At 39.3% G+C, this 19,378-nt stretch overlaps 1 protein-coding gene across 2 annotated transcripts in view; it reads right to left on the bottom strand.

Moving 5' to 3' along the window:
• betaTub97EF (beta-Tubulin at 97EF) overlaps positions 1-19,378 on the bottom strand; it is a 28,749-nt gene that overhangs the window by 2,504 nt on the left and 6,867 nt on the right. For both annotated transcript variants that reach the window (XM_020942730.2, XM_020942731.2), the window contains 3 exons: positions 5,357-5,591; positions 4,143-4,372; positions 351-518 (listed from right to left, as the gene is read on the bottom strand). In XM_020942730.2, coding sequence (XP_020798389.1) covers positions 351-518; positions 4,143-4,372; positions 5,357-5,591 — 633 coding nt within the window. The remainder of the gene's footprint in view (positions 1-350; positions 519-4,142; positions 4,373-5,356; positions 5,592-19,378) is intronic.

Genomic DNA, 19,378 nt, shown 5'->3' with positions numbered 1-19,378 from the left:
GTTCCCGGAGGCAGACATCCTTCGGCTCTAAATCCACACGTCTACTTACGGACACCAGATGATTGAGATCCTCGTAGGTGGGCGAGCACAGGCGCAGGCTCTGATAGCAAATGTCATATAATGCCTCATTGTCGATGCAGAATGTTTCATCGGTGTCCACAATGAGTTGATGCACCGACAACGTGGCATTGTATGGCTCTACTACCACCTCGGACACCTGCCCATATCCGGGTTTTTGTATGCCAGGAATGTAGGGGGTTTTTGGGGTAGTAGTTGGGGGAGGGGGGGGGGGTAGAGAAAGGAGGGACAAACAAAGGATGCATTAGATGGATTGACTAGGTGGTACTTACGGAAACCAGATGGTTAAGATCGCCATAGGTGGGCGACGATAGCTTCAGCGTGCGGAAGCAGATGTCATAAAGAGCCTCGTTGTCAATGCAGAAGGTCTCGTCGGTGTTCTCCACCAGCTGGTGGATGGAGAGCGTGGCATTGTACGGCTCCACAACGGTGTCGGACACCTGGATGTATTTACGGATGAAAGCGCGACATGCACAAGGACGACGCGGAGGAAGAGCAGAAACAAGTTCGTTAATTAGCAATGCTATCAGCAGAGGCAAAGGAATGCAAGATTCAATACTAAAGATGAGGTGATATGTGCGAGGATTAGTTTACTATAAATAGTTAGTTCTATAGCAAATATTAAAGCCTTAATGACTTTCATTTTCAATAAATCCCAATACTGTAATCCTTTTAAAGCTGGCCTGTGCCTCTAGGATTTCAATAGGCCTAGAAGCTAGGAGTGCTCTCACTCAATGGCCATTTCTTTTTTGGACATGAAAAATGCATTCTGCCAACAGGATGCAATTCGAATGCAGTGCTAACTGAATAGCAGACCCTATTTATACGATGTTTGCAGTGGTTGTTGCTGCAGTTGCTAATGCTATTTTGAGCCTGGAGCGGCACTCAGGCCGAGAGTTGTTGCATAAATGCAGTTGCATGTTGCACAAACATCTGGGTTGCATTCTATACCCCAATATCCGTACACCTCTGACCAGGCATAAGGAGGAGAGTGTGGTGTGTGTGTGTGTTTCGAATGCTGCAAATTGAAAATTATGTATAATCTTTGGTTTGCCCTCTATATTTGCGCAACCAAGATGCATTGCTCGTCGGTTGTCGGAGGCAGGTGAGGATTGGGTATGAGAGATGCGATATGCAAGCTTCAGGCTTGAAAATGGAGAATGGAGAATGGAGAATGCAGGAGGCTGGTTTTTGGGGTAAACAAAAGGGGGGCGTGGCTTGTTAAGCATGCGACAAACTTCACTCGAGCTTCGGTTTGCCGTATGCCAAGTGTGTGCACATAAATTGTGGCAATTATTTAATGGCCACAGCCCTAGAGCGATAACGTGCAGTCCCCCCCAAGCACACACTTTTAATGCAACTGTTGCACTTGGAGAAATCTTAGCTCCTTTACCGTTTTTAAATATTAAATTTAATGTTTACAAAGGCAGTCTTTAAAATTAGAACTAAATAAGCTATATTTGTAGGGTATTATAGATTCAGTCAGAAGCTTACATAAAGTAAAGGAATCATTTCCGACCCTTTATGTTATAAACTTATTTTCTTGATCAGCATTAACAGCCGAATTGATCTAGCTATGTCTGGTCAAAAAATACGTTTTTCGAATTTTTTCAAAATTTCAAATTTTGATAAGGGGTTACATCGTTAAAATATTCAAAAATTGCAAAAAAATGAATTTTATTTAATTGCTAAAGTAAGTATGCAGATTTATTAACCTTCAAAAACTAAAATAGGAAAGCTTTCCAAAATTAAATTCATTAATTTTTGACTGAGTTATGGGTTTCTTAAACATTGATTTATCAAACAATTTTCATATCAAAAGTAGCACTCCTCTATAAAATGTATAAATACGTCGCCTTCTCTACCACTTGTCATTTTGTTAAATAAACTTGCTTACATTTATTTCTCCCTGTGCACATTCCCACACACTCACACCCCAGAGAACACACAGGCACACCTATATATACATATATATATATATGTCTGCCTAGGTGGTACATGCAGTTAATACTAATGAGTTATGCTCGGGCATATGCATTTTGCATTTTGTATTTGGTATTTGTTGCCGGCTTCCTATTTGAACACCGCCCGGACGCAATATTTGCCATCTCTCCTCTGCTTGTGTGTGTGTGTGTGGTCTGAATCCTTGAATCTGGAGGATTTACGAGCATGCATTCTGATATCATTGCCGTGTCCAACAGGCAGGTGCAAATCTCGGAGGCTCTCTGGCAAACGAACTGGAACTGGACACAGTGATTCATGTTGCCTCGAAATGAGGAGCAGCGGAGGAGGAGGAGTCCTCCCTGTGAGTGACGTTTGTTAATTAATGAACGTAATTAAAAACTTTAATCAATCGCTAAAAAAATATATCTCGGGGATATGCTGTGCTTTTTTTAATGCCAGCATCCCTAATTATTCTCGGTGAATGCGCACTGCATTTGCATAAATGGCGCTTATCAAAGCGCGTCGGCGACAAAGGCTTTACACGGCTCCAAACTGATGGGCATGAAAAACTATTAAATTATATATATTCGCGTACATATTAAAACCGCTATAACGTGACAGGCATGTGTCAGGCCAGGCCGCAATAAAATGACCGCCGAAGCCAAAACATTGCGGTGAGCCAGGCAAACCCAGAACAACCCATAAATAACGATCCCCCCCGAAAAAAGCAGCAGGATATATGTATACATATGTATGTATGTGTGGAGGAATATATTGGGGCATTTAAAGTTAAACCCCGGATAGGGATCGGACTTTGGACTGGTTCAATAGTTGACCATTGGCGTTCAGCCGTGACTGTAATAAATTTAACGCCGTACAAGTGCAAAGTGTAAGCCTCTTGTGTGTGTGCAAGTGTGCTCAACTAAAAATTCCATAAAATTTATTGTGTTCTCCGATATGCCAATAAGAACATTGTCAAATGTTAATTTCACGCCTCAAGGACTTTCTCCTACTCCCAGAAGGCATTAGGGAACAACTCAAATTAAACATAAAGTTCAAAAGAAAATATTAAGAACTCTTGTCCATAAATTATTGGACATATGTCCTTGGATAATTGTTTCAGATTTTATATTTTGTTTTCTGTAAAAATTAGACATATTTTTTATGTAGTTTCATGTAAATTGTATTTGCTAAAATTAAATCATTATTTATTCTTGCAATAATTATAACTCTCTAAACTTGAACTTGTTCCTTTAGTTAATTAAAGTTCTATTAGTTTATCTTTCTTTCTATAAATATAACATGCTATTGGGAATATCCTTTTTTTCCTACAACATCCCCAGCCAATGTCAATTAATGTCAAGCTGCATTAATTAAATTAAACGTCAAAATGTAATTAAATACGAATAATGCAAATGAAGGCGTAACACGTGCCGCCCTCATTTACCAATATCTATGAGTAGTTCTACCTCAATCTACCTGAACTCATGTGTAATATATGCAACTGGGTTAATTAAGCGGCAATTGAGGCGTGTCAAAAGTGCTGCAAGGCAATGGCATCGCGAAAAAGAAAAAATGCTACTGTCGCTTTGGGCCTTGGCAGATGAGGGGTCATGAGTGCCGCCACCTTCTTGCGAGTGCGAGTGCCACTAAATTGCATTAAAATTGCACTGGCAATTAGGCTTTGGCCCACGGCCACTCGATGGTGGCGCTGCTAATTTCGCCTGCAAATTAATTAGAATTATTCGGACAAAGCCCGGCCCAGGGAGCGCACAAAGCCGGCAATTGAATTTAGCGTATGAATTGCATAAATAAAACAACATTTGTGGCATTCGCGCTGCACTCTGCGGCTTGCGCCTGCTAATTTGGCAAAAACGCGTGCAGGTGTAAAGCGCTTTTGGGTCTGCGGGTCGGCTTACTGGCACCGTGGAATGGCCGAGATGTGCCTCTGATTTGTGGCCCACTGTGCCTGGAGGGGGGGGGGCAGTAAGCTGATTTCGCTAAGCGGATTGCATTGGTCACAGCCACAAAATGACGAGGATCGGCGACAGGTAAGCGGAGCAGTGCTGATGACATGAGATGATAGCAGGAAGCGGTAGCATTGAGCGTTGCGTACTTACCTTGGGCGAGGGCACCACGGAGAATGAGTTCATGATGCGGTCCGGATACTCCTCACGGATCTTCGAGATGAGCAAAGTGCCCAGGCCGGAGCCGGTGCCACCGCCCAGCGAGTGGGCCAGCTGGAAGCCTTGCAGGCAGTCACAGCCCTCGGATTCCTTGCGAATGACCTCCAGCACGGAATCGATCAGCTCGGCGCCCTCTGTGTAGTGGCCCTTGGCCCAGTTGTTGCCTGCGGAAAATAAGTAGAAATTAATAAAACAAAGAACTTGATTTCCGTTTTAAATGCTCCTAATTGAATTCAGCTTAAATTATATGCTGCCTTAAGGTTTGACTTCTGGTCTTGAGCAATGCAAATCAAAGTTCAACGCATTAATGGGTCATTGCAGCAAACAGCGGACGGAGCAACATTATCCACAGCGACTGACATGTACAAAATTAATTTTCATCGTCATCCGCAGGCCATTCTATAATTACAATCATCCTCACCATCAGCATCATTAGCTGCGCTGGGTGGTTGGGTGGCTGGGAGGAGGAGAAGTGAACAGCCAGGTTAGTAGTGGGCCAACGCAGCCCTCGGCTGTTGCAGCAGCTATAACAACAACAAGGCCGATGCATCGCAGTGGCATTTGGCTGATAAGCTCGCCTGTGATAACAGTGTTGTCCATGCTCTTGGCACTTATCAAAGCATGGACAAAGCCCCTCCTCCTCTGTGCCACCAATTTCCGGTGCTCCTGCTTTAGTAGTTGCAACCCAGAGAGGCAGCTGCAGCTACAATAACTGGTAACGCAGCGGCATTGACAACCCACCATCGTCGATGTGGGTACCAAAACAAATGCATATTATCCCGAAAGGCAACTGGGAAACAAAAGCCACGTACCAGAGGACGAACACGACATGCACCCATTATGGGGTGCAACGGAAATGCATTAGCAAAGCGAAAAAAGTGGAAACTGAATAGACTCATGCATTCTTCGCGCTTGTGAAACCAATTTTTGAAACTCTTCTTTGTTGTCACAGAGACTTGGGGATAGTGGACTACGCTTTTTTCAGTTATTGAATTTATGTTAGGTTTTATGTTCTTTGTCAACTTATTTTGTTTAAGGAACTTCTTGAAAGTGAAGGACAGAGAATCTTCCATATAATTATTTTAAGGCCTTTCACAATATTATTTTCTAATCTAAAATTATTAGCTTTTAAAGAAAACTCTACTCACCAGCTCCAGACTGCCCGAACACAAAGTTATCCGGTCGGAAAAGCTGTCCCATTGGCGACTGACGGACAGAGTCCATGGTGCCCGGCTCCAGGTCGATGAGCACCGCTCGGGGCACATACTTGCCACTGCTGGCTTCATTATAGTAAACGTCGATCCTTTCATGCTGCAGATCCGACTCCCCATGATAGTAACCATTGGGATCGATGCCATGCTCATCGGAGATGATTTCCCAGAACTGTAAGTTAGAGAAAACTAAACTTAAATGCGTGCATCATATATTTTATTAGGATTGGGAAACATATTTAATGTCTGCCATCTTACGTTGATGTTTTAAAAATATAAGTAAATATTTGTATTTTTGTATAGTAATAAAATCATATTCGGATAATTTTCCCTTGACTCCTGGTAATTTTCCTTCGATTGGATTGGATTCTGAAGTTCGTTGAACATGATTTCCGGGAAATTCCGAAAGGGGAACCGCCACTTTAATGCCGTTTCAATAATGATTTAAGTGCATAATGGATGCCAATTGATGTATGCAAATATGCGGCGGTCGCAATGAGCGCATTTGCATAAGTGTGTGTGTGTGTGTGTGTATGCACTGTCCGGTTCACATGACGTATGCGTGATATTTCATGACAGCGCCCGTTTGTATGCTATGAAATTTCGCGAAACTCTTACCTCCCGCTTTCCCAGATTCTTTTTTCCCTCTCTTTTCGGCACGGCACAGAAATATTATTTTACAATCAATGTTCTGGGTCGTTTGTGTGAGTCGCGAGTGTGTGTGTGTGTACATGTGTGTTATTGCATGCGTGTGTGTTTGTATTGCATTGCTTTGGCAATCAATGCATATAAATATGAGTGTCCTTTTTACATGGCTCTTGCTTTTATTGCCGCCGCCATCGGAGCTCCCGTATCTGTCGTCGATTTATGCGCGTGCATATGCTGCATGACCCCCTGCCCTCCACTTCCCCTACACACACACTCGCACACCCGCAGCTCCCGAGCACTTTACATGCCGTGAGCAATTTCTGTTGCATACTTTCATGGGCGCGCAATTTTTTCCACGGCGTGTTATTCTTTTTTTGTTGTTGTGTAACGAGCGGGAATAATTGAATCCTTTTAGGTGTTTTCATACACATATACCAGCAAATACTATACATATATATATATATATATTTCCTGACCCCCCAACTCTCAATTCTGCTTCCCAGTTTTATTTATACAAGAATTCCTTCAGCTTGCCTCGCGTTTGTTTTGTTTTTTTTTGGGTTGCCTCTTTATTTTTTATTGCACAATACGCTTGGCAAAACATTTCACGTTTGCTGCGCATATGAATTTCAAATTTTTAAAAATGTTTCAATCGCTTCCCCCCAATCCGAGCTTGCTTTCTCGCTTTAGCTTCTCCCTCCCGCTTCGACAGGTGTGTGAGCGGGCAGGTGAGGGAGAGAGAGAGTGAGAGAGGCGGGGGGCAAGTGGGTAAAAATGCTAATTGTGAGAAAATCGCAATGTGCGCTCGGCCTACCACAGCTCCCATTGATCGAAATGATTTTTAATGGACTTAAAGGCAGAACTGCCAGCCCAAGGGCCATGAGTTTGTATATTTTTGTTTTTAAATTTATATTTTTACACTTTTTATTCATTTTCCGCTGGCACTACTGAAGGTCGGAGGAGGATTGATTACTGAATATGAATTTTAATTAGTTGCACATGATGGCGGCAAGAGGATGTGACTTTCCCAATTGTTTTCAGTCAACTTTTAAATAAGTAAGTGCCCGTCGGAGAGGTTAACACACTTGAAAAATACACATGTTCTGAGTGTAATTAAATTGTATTTTCGACACATATTTCTTGAAGCTTACTATTATTTAATTTCAGCTAATTTTCAGTAATTTAAATATCTATGATCAGTAAGTAACTATTTTAAGTAAGTATCTATGACCAGTACGTTTCTGTGATCTGTTTCAAACTTTGAAAACTAATAAACAATGACTTCCAACTTTTGTAACACAACACATTTCTGAGACTTGCCCAGCAGAAGTCACTTCGTTCCGGGGATGTTTGAACCAGTTGGGAATCATAGGCATATGTTCGAAATGTGATTTTGGATCAGTGAGTAACTATGCCCAGTAAGTAGTTATGATCAGCAATTAACTATGAGCACTAAGTAACTATGAGCATTAAATATTTTTGAGCAATAAGTATCTATGACCACTAATTATCTATTGCCAGTTAGTAACTATGACCAGCATAATCAATGAACTGATTCAAACTTTACACACTTATAATCAATGACTTGCAACTCTTGTAACACAATACATTTCTGTGACTTCGCCAGCAGAAGTCATTTCGTTCCGGGGATGTTTGAACCAGTTGGGAATCATAGGCATATGTGCGAGATGTGATTTTGGATCAGTGAGTAACTATGCTCAGTAAGTAGCTATGATCAGCAATTAACTATGAGCACTAAGTAACTATGAGCATTAAGTAACTATGAGCATTAAGTAACTATGAGCAATAAGTAACTCTGAGCAGTAAGTATCTATGACCACTAATTATCTATGACCAGTAAGTATCTATGACCAGAAAATATCAATGATCTGTTTCAAAATTTAAACACTAATAAACAATGACTTGCAACTTTTGTAACACAACACATTTCTGAGACTTGGCCAGCAGAAGTCACTTCGTTCCGGGGATGTTTGAACCAGTTGGGAATCATAGGCATATGTGCGAAATGTGATTTTGGATCAGTGAGTAACTATGCCCAGTAAGTAGCTATGATCAGCAATTAACTATGAGCACTAAGTAACTATGAGCATTAAGTAACTATGAGCAATAAGTAACTCTGAGCAGTAAGTATCTATGACCACTAATTATCTATGACCAGTAAGTATCTATGACCAGAAAATATCAATGATCTGTTTCAAAATTTAAACACTAATAAACAATGACTTGCAACTATTGAACACAACACATGTCTGAGACTTGGCCAGCAGAAGTCACTTTGTTCCGGGGATGTTTGAACCAGTTGGGAATCATAGGCATATGTGCGAAATGTGATTTTGGATCAGTGAGTAACTATGCCCAGTATGTAGCTATGATCAGCAATTAACTATGAGCACTAAGTAACTATGAGCATTAAGTAACTATGAGCAATAAGTAACTCTGAGCAGTATGTATCTATGACCACTAATTATCTATGACCAGTAAGTATCTATGACCAGAAAATATCAATGATCTGTTTCAAAATTTAAACACTAATAAACAATGACTTGCAACTTTTGAACACAACACATGTCTGAGACTTGGCCAGCAGAACTCACTTCGTTCCGGGGATGTTTGAACCAGTTGGGAATCATAGGCATATGTGCGAAATGTGATTTTGGATCAGTGAGTAACTATGCCCAGTATGTAGCTATGATCAGCAATTAACTATGAGCACTAAGTAACTATGAGCATTAAGTAACTATGAGCAATAAGTAACTCTGAGCAGTAAGTATCTATGACCACTAATTATCTATGACCAGTAAGTATCTATGACCAGAAAATATCAATGATCTGTTTCAAAATTTAAACACTAATAAACAATGACTTGCAACTTTTGAACACAACACATGTCTGAGACTTGGCCAGCAGAAGTCACTTCGTTCCGGGGATGTTTGAACCAGTTGGGAATCATAGGCATATGTGCGAAATGTGATTTTGGATCAGTGAGTAACTATGCCCAGTATGTAGCTATGATCAGCAATTAACTATGAGCACTAAGAAACTATGAGCATTAAGTAACTATGAGCAATAAGTAACTCTGAGCAGTAAGTATCTATGACCACTAATTATCTATGACCAGTAAGTATCTATGACCAGAAAATATCAATGATCTGTTTCAAAACTTAAACACTAATAAACAATGACTTGCAACTTTTGTAACACAACACATTTCTGAGACTTGGCCAGCAGAAGTCACTTCGTTCCGGGGATGTTTGAACCAGTTGGGAATCATAAGCTAGAAACACACGATGCAAACAATTTGCAGCAAGTTGATTGCTGCAAACAAATTTGCACGTTAAAACACGAGTGAAAACATTTTGCTGCAAACAAAAAACTTGCAAAGTTGTTTTGCAGCAATATTTGTTGCTTGTCGTCTGTATACATTTTTTGACAGCTATCTTGGTTGCGTCAACTGTTTGCTTGTTTGCATGTGCTGTTTGCTTTCAGTCGTAGTATTGCAGCAAACAAAGCACAATGTGGTTGTTCCAAGACCATTTTGTCGTGTTCAGTGAAGCAAAAAGTCTTTTGCATATGTATTGGTATACACTCACACGCATAGGCAAGCGTCTGTATTGCAGACGAAATATACATATATATATATAAAAAAAAAATTAAAATATATATATATATATACACGCATAGGCAAGCGTCTGTATTGCAGACGAAATATACATATATATATATAAAAAAAAAATTAAAATATATATATATATATATATATATATATGTATATATGGGCAATTCTCTGGAGAACGCAACCGTGGCCATAAAATTAAAAGTCAGTAAATGTCTGTTTTTCTTACATATGTATGTTTATAGCGAATATATTGAATTTAACGAAAATAAGCTTATTTTACATTTATTCATAAAATATTTCGAAATATTTCAATGCAAAGTCGAAGGCGGGGAAATTTCTGTTTCGAACATTTCTACCGCACGTTTTGTTTTGATTATGTCTTTTAATGGAGAGTCACTATGTATTGATATTCCCACTTTTAAATCTTTGTTTACATTCAAAGAATATAAAGGAAAGGTAAAAGAAACGATGCGATACCCAAATACGGTAAATTTTCAACAGAAACATAAAAGAAAACAGCAAGAGTCTCTTGCTCAGAGCGAGAGCGAGAGAGTATGAACTGTTTCGGTTGTGCTCGCAACGAGAGCGCAAGAAAAAAATAGTTCGACAGTTATTTGCTCTGCTTGCAAGCAGTGTCAATAAAAAATAAAAACACGTGTAGACAGTAACGCAATATATTGCACGCAATAGCCATGCAAAAGTTTGCGTGCAAAACAAAAATTTATTGGAGCAAGAAATTTTCTTGCAATATTTGCATAGGTGTAAACATTTGTGCAAACTTTTGCTGCAAATTATTTTCAACTTGCTGCAAATTGTTTGCATCGTGTGTTTCTAGCTATAGGCATATGTGCGAAATGTGATTTTGGATCAGTGAGTAACTATGCCCAGTAAGTAGCTATGATCAGCAATTAACTATGAGCACTAAGTAACTATGAGCATTAAGTAACTATGAGCAATAAGTAACTCTGAGCAGTAAGTATCTATGACCACTAATTATCTATGACCAGTAAGTATCTATGACCAGAAAATATCAATGATCTGTTTCAAAATTTAAACACTAATAAACAATGACTTGCAACTTTTGAACACAACACATGTCTGAGACTTGGCCAGCAGAAGTCACTTCGTTTCGGGGATGTTTGAACCAGTTGGGAATCATAGGCATATGTGCGAAATGTGATTTTGGATCAGTGAGTAACTATGCCCAGTATGTAGCTATGATCAGCAATTAACTATGAGCACTAAGTAACTATGAGCATTAAGTAACTATGAGCAATAAGTAACTCTGAGCAGTAAGTATCTATGACCACTAATTATCTATGACCACTAAGTATCTGTGACCAATAAGCATCAATGACCAGTGAATATCTATGATCTGATTTAAACTTTGAACACTAATAAACAATGACTTGCAACTTTTGTAACACAACACATTTCTGTGACTTGGCCGGCGGAAGTCACTCGTTCCGGGGATGTTTGAACCAGTTGGGAATCATACGCACATATGTGCGAGATGTGTTTTGGAACAAATTGAAGAGCAAGCTATTTGAATGAAACTATCAAGTTATTCTTTTATATAATTTAACTAGTATATATATATATATATATGTATTTATATATCTGAATCGATCGGAAAATTAAATAAAATTGTAACTTTTAGTTTTCAAACAGATTTTTATCAAATTTGATATACTGCTATTACATATATATTAATTTTGAATTTTTTGCAAAATTTTACGAAAATCGGACTACTATATCATATTGCTGCTATACGAACGATCGATAAAAATAGAGGAAAATGCAAAACGGTGAACGTAAAACTGTAAATATAAAATGTATGGGTGAATGTTTTTTAACATAAATATATATAATTAAATTATAGTGATCAAAGATCATTCTGCAAGGGTATACAAGCATACAAGTCTCCTTTCTTGTTAAATATTATTTAAGCCATATAAATTATTATAATTCTGTTGTATATATACTCAACAAAATTTACTTATTTATAGAGCTTTATAGGTATGAAATTCTTAATATTTTAAGAATATAATACCTTTTTTTTGCAAAAAAAAAATTTACTACAAAATGAGTTTTCCAAGTTGATTTCCCCCTTCAAAGGAGAGGTCCTGAATAATGCATGACACCCGGTGTTTATGTCAAGTCCGCTTGTCAGACATTCCATCCAGCACTTGGCGGCACACTCTGCCCAGGATACCCTCACACACACACCCACACACCCATCCACATACACACGCATATAAAGCCATAAATAGTTAAGTGGCTTGCGTGAAGCGTTGAAGTCTTTTCTCGGTGTTCGGCGAACAAAGAGCGGGGCCAAGGGTAAGCCCAGGGACTTTGGCTATGATGAAGAAGAAAGTTGTAAAAGTTCGGAAAAATTTGATAGCGGCTGATTGCACACACACAAAAAGCGAGCTTCGCACAAATGCATGTCCTTTGTGCCGGCCCCAAAGCGTATGCTACTCCTTTTCGCATTTCGCATTCAAAGTCTTCGAAGACGCCAAGCCATGCTAATCGGAGAGCCGCATAAATGTTTGCGCTGCCAGTGCGATTGTTTGGCAAAAGTTTTGCTCCTCCATTGGCTTTTAGACACGCAACAATGATAACAAGTTGCATGGCCAAAATACACACACTCACACACACACTCACTCAGAGAGACAAGAAGGAAAGAATCGCTGGCCAGGAAAACTTGCGAGCACAGTAAAAGTTTGGCCCTCACATGCCCTGGCTTTTTGCATACATAACAAACTGGAAATATGACACTCAATTGTACGCATCGGTGGGCACTTTTGGCTTGACAATAACTTTGATTTGCATGCCCCACCTCTCTCACGCTTTTCCCGGAAAAACCCGCATGGGATTCCCGGTGCCTGGCACTTGTTGCCCCGTGGGGAAATTCAAATGTATTCCCTTGCCCTTCTTCGAAGCCAATTGCAGATAAGCGCTTTTCCTTTTTGTAGTCTACTCTCGCTCCGTTTGCCGGCCGTTGGCATTGAGTGAGCAACATAATTTATTTACGCAAACTTTTGCCGGTCAATCTGCCTGCCCATCATCCCTGCCCGTCATCCTGACAACAAGACATCGGCAGCGCCCAAGGTTTGGCATCTTGAAGTGGGTAAAGTGGCCGGAGACAGGCCATCAGCTTCCTATTTGAAGCTGGAAAGTAAAGCCAACATGAAAAAGAAAACAATTATGCTGCCTTTCATTTGCTTAAAACTTTTTACGGGCCGCGGTCAAATTGCTTAATTACAAAATTGCGTTGATGCCGCGCGCGACCTGGGAGGGGAACCTGGCCAAAGTACTTTGGCCAAAAAAAGGAAAAAACGCCATGATCAAATTAAAAGTAAACAAAGAGCTGCGTACGTTGACCAAAGCGGCGCCATTTTACGGCGACCGCTTTTTGTTTTTTGTGGCCACCAAAGCTCCCGAACCCTGGACTTACTTGAAAGAAATCCAACATTAAAATTCCCAAAGCGTTTGAAAAAAAACCAAAAAATAAAGAACCGAAAAACAAAAGTCAAGTGGCTAAGACGCACGATCCGCAGGAAGTTGACAAAAAACGCGCATAAATTAATTGGCCAACTTTTACAGGGAGGAAAACTACAAATTAATTAAGAATTTGTTAACTATTTAGGGAAAAAATATAATTAAATAAAATAAAACCATATTTTATATGTATAAGAATATCAGACAATTTTAAAATTTTTGAAAGGGATTTATTAGGGTTTAAACACAATAATACTTAGAAATATAACTAATTGGTTTCCTCACATTTTCCAATTTAATTTAAAAGAATCCCCTTAAGTTTTGCTTAGTTTTTCCCCGTGTACCCCTTGCTTTGTGCCCTTCTCCTTAGCCGTTGGTTATAAAAGGACATTTTAGTTTGCATAAGACAGGGATGCGCGCAGCGCAAAGCAACGGAAGTGCATGTCGCACCGGAAGTGAAAAACGAGCGATGGCGAGGTTAGAGAACGGAAAGGGGATGGCAGATTGCTCGGCAGCTGCGTTTGCATACTAAATTTGATGCTGTAGCTCGCGGCTCACATAAATAATAAACAATTGCAGTAATAAATATTAAATGATGGCCAAGTTTTGCCTGAAGGCGCTGAGCTTGACATGCGAAATGATTTCGTTGGTCGAGGTCCTGATGATTTCCGCCGGCAATCAATTCGTATTCCTGAAAAACCTTTTATCTAATTAATTTAGGCATTTATAGCAAAACAAACCGATGGAAGATTTAATTAAGTTGTTGGCAGTCCTAAAAAATTTTAAATAATTCATTAGAGCAAATGTAAAGTTGTCTGATAGTATGCAGCCGCTTTTATAAAAATTCAATTAAAATTAATAATTAAATATCCATAGATTTCAATATGCCTGCATATTTGGCATATAAAAAATGCATCGCAATCGCAATGCAATGTGTTTCTAATTAACATTCATCGCCGTGCATGAAAATCATTAAAAGTTCAACCGCATACGCATTAACCCGCTCCGCCCCTGGCGATTTCTTAACCCACCACAGGAGGTGAGACTAGAAATGCAATTCGAGCTTTCGGCCAACGGCATTAAACTAATTATAAAATAATAAACAGGATTTCAGCGCATTTCGATCATTTGCCAATTTACAAATGTGCGACAAATCCGTGCGATTTGCGGGCGAACGCTTAAAATGCAAAAGCGTGCGCCGGGCTAAGTTAATTTCTTTTAATTTCACCGCCAGAACCGAAAAATCTATTTGAATTTCTGGCATGGCGGGGGATTGCATTTGGTGTCCATTAGAGTAATGAGCTTTGGCCAGCCGATGGCCTGTGAGGGGGGGACGAAAATAACCCTTGCGAAAATAAGGACTATAAAACTGAAAATGCGAATGCCAAAACACTCTGGAAACTTAACGACCGCCCATCGATGGATGACACTTTGCAGCCTGCGGCCATAAACCATTCGCTTCGATTCGGAGTGACAAAAAGAACAAAAAAAGGATAAATCCAACATGTATGTACATTGGCTATAGCCTTGACTCGGGGCAGCTGGAACTGGCAATTGGCAGCTGAGCTCCATCCGTCTCCGACTGCTCAAAAATGCAATTTATGTGTTTCGCAAACGCAAAATAACGAATTGTACCCCAAACTACGCTTAATGCTCCCTTCCAGGACAGGGGCGGGGCGAAGGAGTATATTTTTTGTAATAACACTAAAAGGATCTTATCGACAGTTGACAGCCGCAGCAACAGCACTCGCATACTGTCTTTATTGGCCAGCATCGTTTAGGGCCATAAAACGCTTCGCCATGGACTATGGGCCATCATAGCCTGCTTTTCGGAGCGAGTCCTGCAGAAAGAGAATGCTCCATTCGGTGGCATAATTAGACTCACGTAGCCATTGCGAATGAAGCAATTGGCGTTGCAGCTGTAATTTATGACCCGGCATGTGGACGGCACGTGTGAATTTCGAGGCGAGTTCGGTTCGCCAGAAAAATGCAATTTTTCCCTCTGTAAATTACCCTTTGTACACACACACACAAACACCCAGCTGAATTTGCAATTGCATTTATCGTCAAGTGCATCAATTTAAATGTGGCCACTAATTGTCATTATCAGTGCGTTGCGTTGCGTTCCATTCGCAGTATTTTCCCCATCAATTTTGTTGTGTGTGTGTTTGTTTTTTTGTAGCTGGTTGCTGCACTCTGTTGTTTATGTTGTGTTTTCATTTTTATATATTTTTTTAATTGCCTGACAGCATTAAAGTTCGCAATGACCATTCGGAAATTCAAGATGCCCTGCAATATTGCGCTGCTAAAATTTAATCATTGGCAGCGCAGAGAGCGGGCCAGTAGGTCCTAGGCTTGGCCAAAAGACCGTTGTCTAGCAAGGATATGCAAATGTTTGTTCATTAGTATTGGTCATTCGGCTTTCGGCTTATGTGTGGTCCCGCCTTGTGTGCATATGCATACACACACACACAACACACACCACCACCACTGCCACAGTCACACACTAACACACACACACACACACACACAGGGGTCGGCAAGGACAACGATGACGCAGTCTAAGTGCAACATCAAATAGCTTATAATTAAAATTTCCATAACTCATACGCACTGTTGGCGGTGGCAAGCAAGGGTGGAAATTAAATAATTAACCAATAGCTAAGAGGTAATGAGCCAAGATGGGGCTTGAAGGTGAGAACTTATACTACAAGAGTGTAAAAATTATATTCTTTTAGGAAAATATAATTTGAATAATATTTCTAGTAACATATAATTAATTTCCCTTTCAAGGGCAACTTCTTGAGCTTCCCTCGCCTTTTGTCAAGCAGCCCAACAATTGCTTTCAAAGGTTAACCGTCTGATGGCATCTGTCGGTGCCTTGGTTTTTCCTTCCTTCAGATATCAATATACGTTGTACATTCCAGTAAATATATATACATTCATATATATTTACGTTTAATTGTAGGTGTGTCAACGGTGCGTATGGCTTCATTTAAGCGCACACAGTCTCTATAGGGGCATGGCATGCGGCGACGGCGGCGGCGGCGGCTAACAAACAATTTCAATTGAGATTTCAATAATTGTCGATTTAGATATGTAAATATTTATTGTATATTTCGTTGGTTGAATATATTGACTTAACTAATGTGCGCATGGTGTGCCTGTGTCTGTGTCTGTGTCTGTGGTGCTGTGTGTGTTTGCTCCTGATGCTGTTCTTGTTGTACGCACGCCTGGGTGTGTGTGCGTGTGTGGCCACCATGGCTTTAATTGTTTACTGCTCCGTGGTCAAAACGAGACAAACATGGCCCGAATTAGATTTGATTTGGGCCCAGGTGTCGCGCTCTAATGCCAATGCTGTCCTGCTGGTGGTGATGGGAAAGACAATGTCCATTCATCAGGTCAACTCTGGCATTCAATTTCTTGGGTTTAACTTCAAGTTGAGGTAATTTTGAGCTTAATATATGGTTAATATAAAATAGATCTGGGATTATATAATAATCGAACTTTGGTTTATTGATTTCTAGAGGTTAGGTGCATTGTTTAGGAGACGTTTTGTTAATATTCAATCTTTAGATCTTTCACATAATAAACCGCTGAATTAATCCCTCAAGATTCAGGGATTATTAACCTCTTCAGAGTCTGAACTTATCTGTGATCAAATTCAAATTTAATGACAAAAATCATATATTTATATTATATATTTTCTTTACAAAATGAGATCCTTTATTTATTATTAAAGGAATACTATAGTCAACATGGTAACATGTAATTACATTTTTAAGTCTCTTGACTCCATTTAGCTGAAATATATTACTAGATTCTTGTAGAGCTAGGAAGTTAGGGAAAAATTTAATTCAAATTGTCAATTCTTTGGCCAAAGGGTTGCAATAATATTTGCTAATGGCCAATGTTTTGGGGAGCAGCTTCCTCCACCGTGTATTTTACGGCTGTGCCATGCATATAAACGACCAGTACTTGCACTCCATCATTTCGCATGCACATACACAACATACACACACCATATGCACACACTCACAATTTCGGGTTTGTTGGCCTGAAGCAAAGAGGGTAATAATAATAATATTTATATGGTAAGCGATATGAAGTTCATGGCTTGAAGAACACTTTGGCAACAGCTAAATAAATAAACAGTGTCAGGCAAAACACACATATATCGTATAGGCGCAGAAACATTTTTGTTACCTCCGGTGGTGGTGTGAGCCCATGTGGTGTTAACTTCGAAGTGGTTTCCCCAACCACCTGGCAAGGTGAGGGAGCAACTGAGACCCCAAACAGGATAACATTTTCCAAGGGAATCCTGTACATCTCTAAACAAAAATGCAGTAATTAAGAAGGGCACGGAAATGGCAATTTATAAAATCTATCTGGGAAAAAACCATTCAGTTTTTTACCTTTACACCTCTATATTTTTTTGTAACAGTTTTCAGCAATATGTAGTATCGTTTTGCCAACCAACAACCAACATTATTTTTTATGATCTGCTGTATTTGAGGTCGGGCTTTATTAAGTGCTGGTCAAATGAATCGCCGTTGGTTATTAATGACTATAATAGCATTACTTTTTGTTGTTTTCTCAAGTGCCGGCGCTTCACTATCAAAATAATTTACATGTTTTATTTTTTTGCATTGTTTTAATGATTGGAAAATGCTATGAAACCGATAAAAGGACAACGGATAAAGAACTGTACTAACTTTTCGCGCCATTAATCAATTTCGATCTCTCGCTCTAACCGCATCTACATAGTAAGGGCATCCCTGACCCGCTGGCCGTGTGTGCATTTTGCTGATAACACGTGGTCATTTTGCGGCAATATTCTATAACGATTTTTATGATTCAACAATGGAATTAATTTTTATTACCGCCAAGCGTGAATTTCGCTTTGACCATTTGATCGGCCTGGATGCCAATGCAAACTTTTTACAAAAACCCGTGGTACAACTGTTTTTTATTTTTAATTTTAATTGCCATTTGGAAGCGAAATGGCTGGTAATATATGTGCGGGCATAAAAAATCCAATTAATACTGTTTGTCAAATAAGCCCGAAATGAAATACAATATATGTATGTAAGGCAAATGCAAATACGGTCAAATTGAAATGCTTTCATGTAAAATGCGAAAATAAAATGCAACAAAAATTGTTTGCCAACTGTTCGAGCGGGTTTAAAGCCAGGATTCACTCTAAACCTAATGCACTCCATGGTATCGCACATAATTGAATCGAAACGAAATGAATATTGAACGGTGCAGGAATATCAAAAAATAATTGCACCTCTCTGAAGCTCTTGAAAATATTTTGATAAATTTCGTTTCGCTAACTTGATAAACCACAAATCGAAATTATGCCGTAAAATGTGAGTGTGAGTGTTGGCAGATGTGTGTTGATCTAACCATCATAATGACCAAAAACACGAAACCCGATTTGTTGATTCTGATTTGCTGTAGCATTTAGGCTAAGTTATTCGTTCATTTGCGGTTTTTGTTCCGCCTGAAATATCGCTTTTCTTTTGGCAAACCATTTTTCCCGCTACCTGTCATAAATTATAAAACCGATGTTAATCTTTCAAGGACCGCGAACGACGGACAAATGTTTGTCCAAATAAATGCAAACAAAATGCTATTTGAGCGTGGATTTCACAGGAACACACACATAAATGATAAATATTTTGACCACATTGGGTTTTAATGAGGTTTGGTGCACTCGCTTTCGTTATTTTTTGAATTTATTCAGTGTAGTTATTTGGGGGTATAATAACTTTTGGATAACATATAAATAAACATAGTTAAATTACCTTAAAGATATTTATATTTATATCAAAGTGTGGTTAGGCAGAGTCATTATACTTAGAATAAGGATATTAGGATATAGTTTCTGGTGTAAGAACTAGTTAATTATATATACTTCGATTTTCTTTGCTTCATTCTGATTACACATCCTGCAAGAGTATTAATTACTCGTTGTACAACTGCATCCTTTTTGCATTGTTTATTTAGGCAAACCATTTCGTGTTTTTCGATCGCACAATTAGTCAACGCAATTTGCGTAAATAAAATAAAACGAGGCTAAAATGAATCGAAACAGAACAGAACACGTGGAAAAGCAGACCAAAACCAATCTTGATTATTGTTATTTTCGCGAGTTGTATTTT

This window comes from Drosophila serrata, unplaced genomic scaffold (genome assembly GCF_035046125.1).
Source record: "Drosophila serrata isolate PLE 108 unplaced genomic scaffold, ASM3504612v1 contig_382, whole genome shotgun sequence".
Lineage (NCBI taxonomy): Eukaryota > Metazoa > Arthropoda > Insecta > Diptera > Drosophilidae > Drosophila > Drosophila serrata.
This window is presented reverse-complemented; position numbering and strand designations above follow the sequence as displayed.